General features: G+C 32.8%; 1 protein-coding gene across 1 annotated transcript; it reads left to right on the plus strand.

Annotated features, from left to right (window-relative positions):
* Positions 1–1,882: 1,882 nt before the first annotated feature.
* On the plus strand, positions 1,883–3,479 carry LOC135122512 (uncharacterized). The gene is made up of 2 exons (XM_064046738.1): positions 1,883–2,887; positions 2,939–3,479. Exons 1-2 carry the CDS (start codon positions 2,178–2,180, stop codon positions 3,450–3,452), a joined length of 1,224 nt encoding a protein of 407 aa, XP_063902808.1. The 5' UTR covers positions 1,883–2,177; the 3' UTR covers positions 3,453–3,479.
* Positions 3,480–4,536: the final 1,057 nt, after the last annotated feature.

The raw sequence follows: 4,536 nt of genomic DNA on the forward strand, positions 1-4,536 counted from the left end.
CAAACAATAATTCTTGAATTATTTAAAGTTCAAAGTTAGCATGAAGTGACGATGTTGACGTGTTAATTTAATTGTTATCGTTCATAACATTGTTACAGATGTTACCTTATGAAATTTAAAGGGGATCTGATCAAAGCAACGTTATTGACTTAAACTTCTGATTACCTCCGCAACACCGAAAATTTCAACACATCAGCGACGCGTTATCTTCTCGGAGTAAACTACACTGACAGCGTTGCTGTTGAAACACCACGACAGTGTGTTACATTTTTTGGCGTATGAGGATATCAACAGATTTGAGTCTAGTACATTTTCGATATCTACTTACTATCTTTCTACTTTTTTGGGTTACATTTGGGGTTGCCAAGCAGCTATAGCAAAGTGTCAGCTATCAGTAGCTTCGGATGAAAACTAGCAGCTTGTTTTTGCTTTCCGTGGTTTGCAAATTGACTCATTAAAATTTTATCTCAAATATTTACTGAGTTTTCGCGGAAGCAGCTGCACATGCACACTTTAAGTGTCATTGTGGTATGGTTTTAACAAACTACAAACCGTAGATTTTAACAAATAAAAACCAGTTTTAATACATCGAAACTAGCTTTGTAAATTTGCAATAATGCCAATTACATATTTATGAACTAGACTACAGAGCTTGTCTCGTTGACTATATCCATGGATCAAAAATTTTTTTGTCTTTACGCACAAATTCAAATTTTTACCCTTTTTGTGTTTTGGACTAATAAAATTTTAAAAATATTACCATTTTATGCTGCCATTTATGTACAGAACTTATTATACAAAGTACTTATATTGCAATTTGGAATCAATGCCAAAACTTTCAGACATTTTTGACCTTATTGACAAGTGTTTGTGACAAAATGAAATGATAATAATCTGTTTACTGCAACCTCACTAATCAATTTATCCGGAATTATATCACAAGACCTTGTTTTTAAATTGTTTAAATTTACAACTCCACAGAAGTGAAAAAGGCCAACAAACACGAGATCGATCTTGAAGATATATCCTACTCCTTAGCTCGAGGGCGAAGTTTGAAAAACATATCAGTTTATGCAACTAATTAAGGATTATAGTTATTGCAAGAAAAATGTTTTTAGAGAAATATTTATTTAATTTGTCAGTATCTGAATCTAGATTGACCCAAACTCATGAAACTGAAAATTGTGGCATTAGAAAGTAAAAATACTTACATGTTAAAGTCGACATAAATCTCAGTTAATTTTATAAACTGTACTTGTATCTCGAGTGCTAAATAAATAAGCTTAAATTAGCTTAGTAGATGAAAAAGTAAAGTTTAGGTATATTTAATTAATTTTCATGTTTTGTACGCGTCAGTGGCGAACCAAAAATATATTATTTTTTTTAACTTAAAATATTGTACAAACATTTTACAAACGAAGGATATGCTTCATCCAACTTGCAATATTTAGACAATGAGCAAATTATTTTTTTCCACATAGCATAGTTGTGACAGATAAAAGTGTATTGTGAGATAATTATCATAAAATAAATTCAACGCTTGTGTATTCAACAAAAGTACAACTTGACCTAGTATAAAATTTGTGTCTTGTTTATTAGAGAGTTATCTCAAAATTAAAAGAATATTCTTGCTAATACTTTAAAGTGGGTCAAAATTTAAAACTGATGGCATAGCACATCAAACAGAAAGAAAATTTTTTTTACGAAAAACGAATGGAAATTCAAATTAATGACACGTCCTTTCCTATTGTAAGGAAAACTCCCCTGGCGGATAAGAAAAAGAGATTGTCACAATGGGAATTGAATGTGTTTTTAAGACTATGTATTAAGTAAGGTGTTTGGTAAATGGTAACTATTATCAGTTATAATATATTAAGTGCATCGCAATGTTATCGATAATTTTGAGCAACAATAACTCGAATGCTTGTTGCATTGAAAACGCACGAGTGCTTTAGCACGAGTGCATTTTTCTTAGGCAACAAGCATGAGAGATTATTGTTGTTCAAAATTATCGATTTCATTGTGATGCACGCAATATATTCAACAGATTATTGCAAGAACAAACATTTTAAAAATAATTTTATAATGATTTACGAAGTAGTTTGGTGTGCGATACTATGGCGACGCAAGTAAATAAGAACAGCCATTTTGCAAAATTTGTGTGGGTTTAAAAAACCATGTCCAATTTTCGTTTTGGTCGTAACACGCCAAAAGAAATTGATGATTCTATTACAAACATTACGCCGCTAAATACGAAGAACTCACGAAATTCAATCTGGAGGCAATTTGAGAAGTTTTGCGGTGAACGCAAATATGTTTTTGATGGAAACACTTCCACGGAAAAACTAGCATTCATCCTCAAAGATTGGGGGTACAATATGAAAAAAGTCGATGGTAATGACTACAAAGAAGCAGTAATAAAAACGATGTGGAATGTAACGGCAAAGCAGTTGCAAGAACTGTATTTCAATAAATTTGGTATAAAGTTTGATCCTTTTGTTGACCTGGAATTCAAGGGTAGTAGAAATGCACGCGACGCAAAACGCCGGAACCTACAAATACAACCGGAAAAACGCAAAACTAGTTCCTCAATTTTGACTCTAGAAGAATACAACAAGATTCTAAAGATTTATAACGAAGACACGCCAGATGGTTTACAGAAAATGTTTTTTTATGTGGCTGGATTAGAATTAGCTTGGAGGGGATGTGAAGGTGTTAACGTTACTATCAAACATTTTAAGGAAGAAAGTGATAATTGTGGTTTGCCTACGGGGCGAATAGAATACAATTGTATTTTTTCCAAAACAGCTCAAGGAGGTAGCCATAAATTAACAGACAGCAAATGGCTTGCAACAAACACCACAGATCCTAGAATTTGCCCTGTTAGGTAATTAAATACTGTTTCAAATACAAAATAATAATTATTTTATTATTTAAGGCTCTACAAAAAAATGCTGAGCAAGAGAGGTAAACATATAACCACCGATCGTTTATTTTTAACGCCAAATCCTGCATGGAGAGAACCTAGTTCTGTAGGATGGTTCAAAAATTCACCCGTTGGAAGGAATGAAATGGGGAAATGGACAAGAACCGCCGCAGAAGAAATAGGCATCGACATAAAGAAAAAGAAGATTAGTAATCATTCATTACGGTCAACTGCAGTGTCGCAACTTGCAAAAGCGGGAGTCGGTGAAGAACAGCTTATAAAGATTACCGGTCATGCCAATACTTTCTCCATCAAACCATACCTTCAGCTCGATGGAGATCATCATTATCAAATGATTGACAAATTACGCGCCAACTCAACGGCTATGGAAGAGTCTAATAACAAATCCACAAATTGCGCACCGTCTGCTTTGGTACAAATGTCTAAAAATATAGTTACTACTTCACCAAGCACACAAACCCCTGTAAATTACTACAACTGTACCATAATTAATTACAATTCTTAGTTTCATAATTAAATATTTGGTTAGTAACCTCTTGTTTTTTTTTGCAATTAACTGGTACTTGCTTATCTTATAGTTGGCACATCTGGCTAGTGATAATTATCGGTAGTGGTAATTGCACAGTGTGCAATTATCACGTAATTGTATGCTGATTGGTTGAATTTACAAATATTGACGCGTTTGATTGGTCAGTTGACATCATGTGACATGTGAGTGCAATAATCGCTGAAATTGACGCATAGCCTACTAGCGTGAATGTACCGCAAGGCCGAATGGGGGAGTAATATTTAAACTGAATATACTGTCGGCAAAAGTAACCCATAATCTTCGTGTTCCCCTTTATGAAAATCTTGTCAACTGAGAAAAAACAAGATGTTAACTGAATTTCCTAGACCAAAATACCCCAGGTTAAACGTCTTTAAAGTATCAAATGTGCTGCAAATTCAAAAAATTATATGAAAATATTATGGAATTTGGTTTCGCGGTACCGACTTTGTTTGTTTGTTTCATTTTCATCACATCTAATAAATTTCAATACATTATCTGATATCTGACTTTAAAACTAAAAGTAACAACTTTTTGTGTACGTATATGTATAAAAATTTAAAAGTTTATGTTTTTTAGTGCATCGTAAAAAGAGTACGTAGTGGACATTACACTACATTCATTAACTTACACTCAGTAGTAGCTTAATTTAGAAATTAAAGTATAAAGAATGTTGCACCTAGGCTAATTCGTCAAATTATTTATTTTCGGACAATAATTATTTAAGTGCAGAATCTCCAAAAAGGTAAATTAGTATTCCCTAATAGCCACTAAAACGAAGTGTTAAGTGCAAAAGCAGAGTTCTAATAAATAAATAATAACCAAGTTATGTAACAACGCAGTTTTGGAAATTGTTTAAAACAGATGTATTTCTTCGAATTTTGTATGTTGTTGTTTGAGGAAATTGCGATATTTCCAAGAAATCATTAAAAAAAGTGAAACAGAAACATTTTAAAACTGGAAATGCAACAGCCAATATTATAAGGTTGGCAACTAGACTTTTTTGTGGTAGAATATCCGCCGTATAATTAATTTCGTATTC

The sequence above is a fragment of the Zophobas morio genome, unplaced genomic scaffold (assembly GCF_036711695.1).
Source record: "Zophobas morio isolate AGI-343-1 ecotype UQ-CSIRO unplaced genomic scaffold, CSIRO_AGI_Zmor_V1 ptg000002l, whole genome shotgun sequence".
In the NCBI taxonomy this organism is placed as follows: Eukaryota; Metazoa; Arthropoda; class Insecta; order Coleoptera; family Tenebrionidae; genus Zophobas; species Zophobas morio.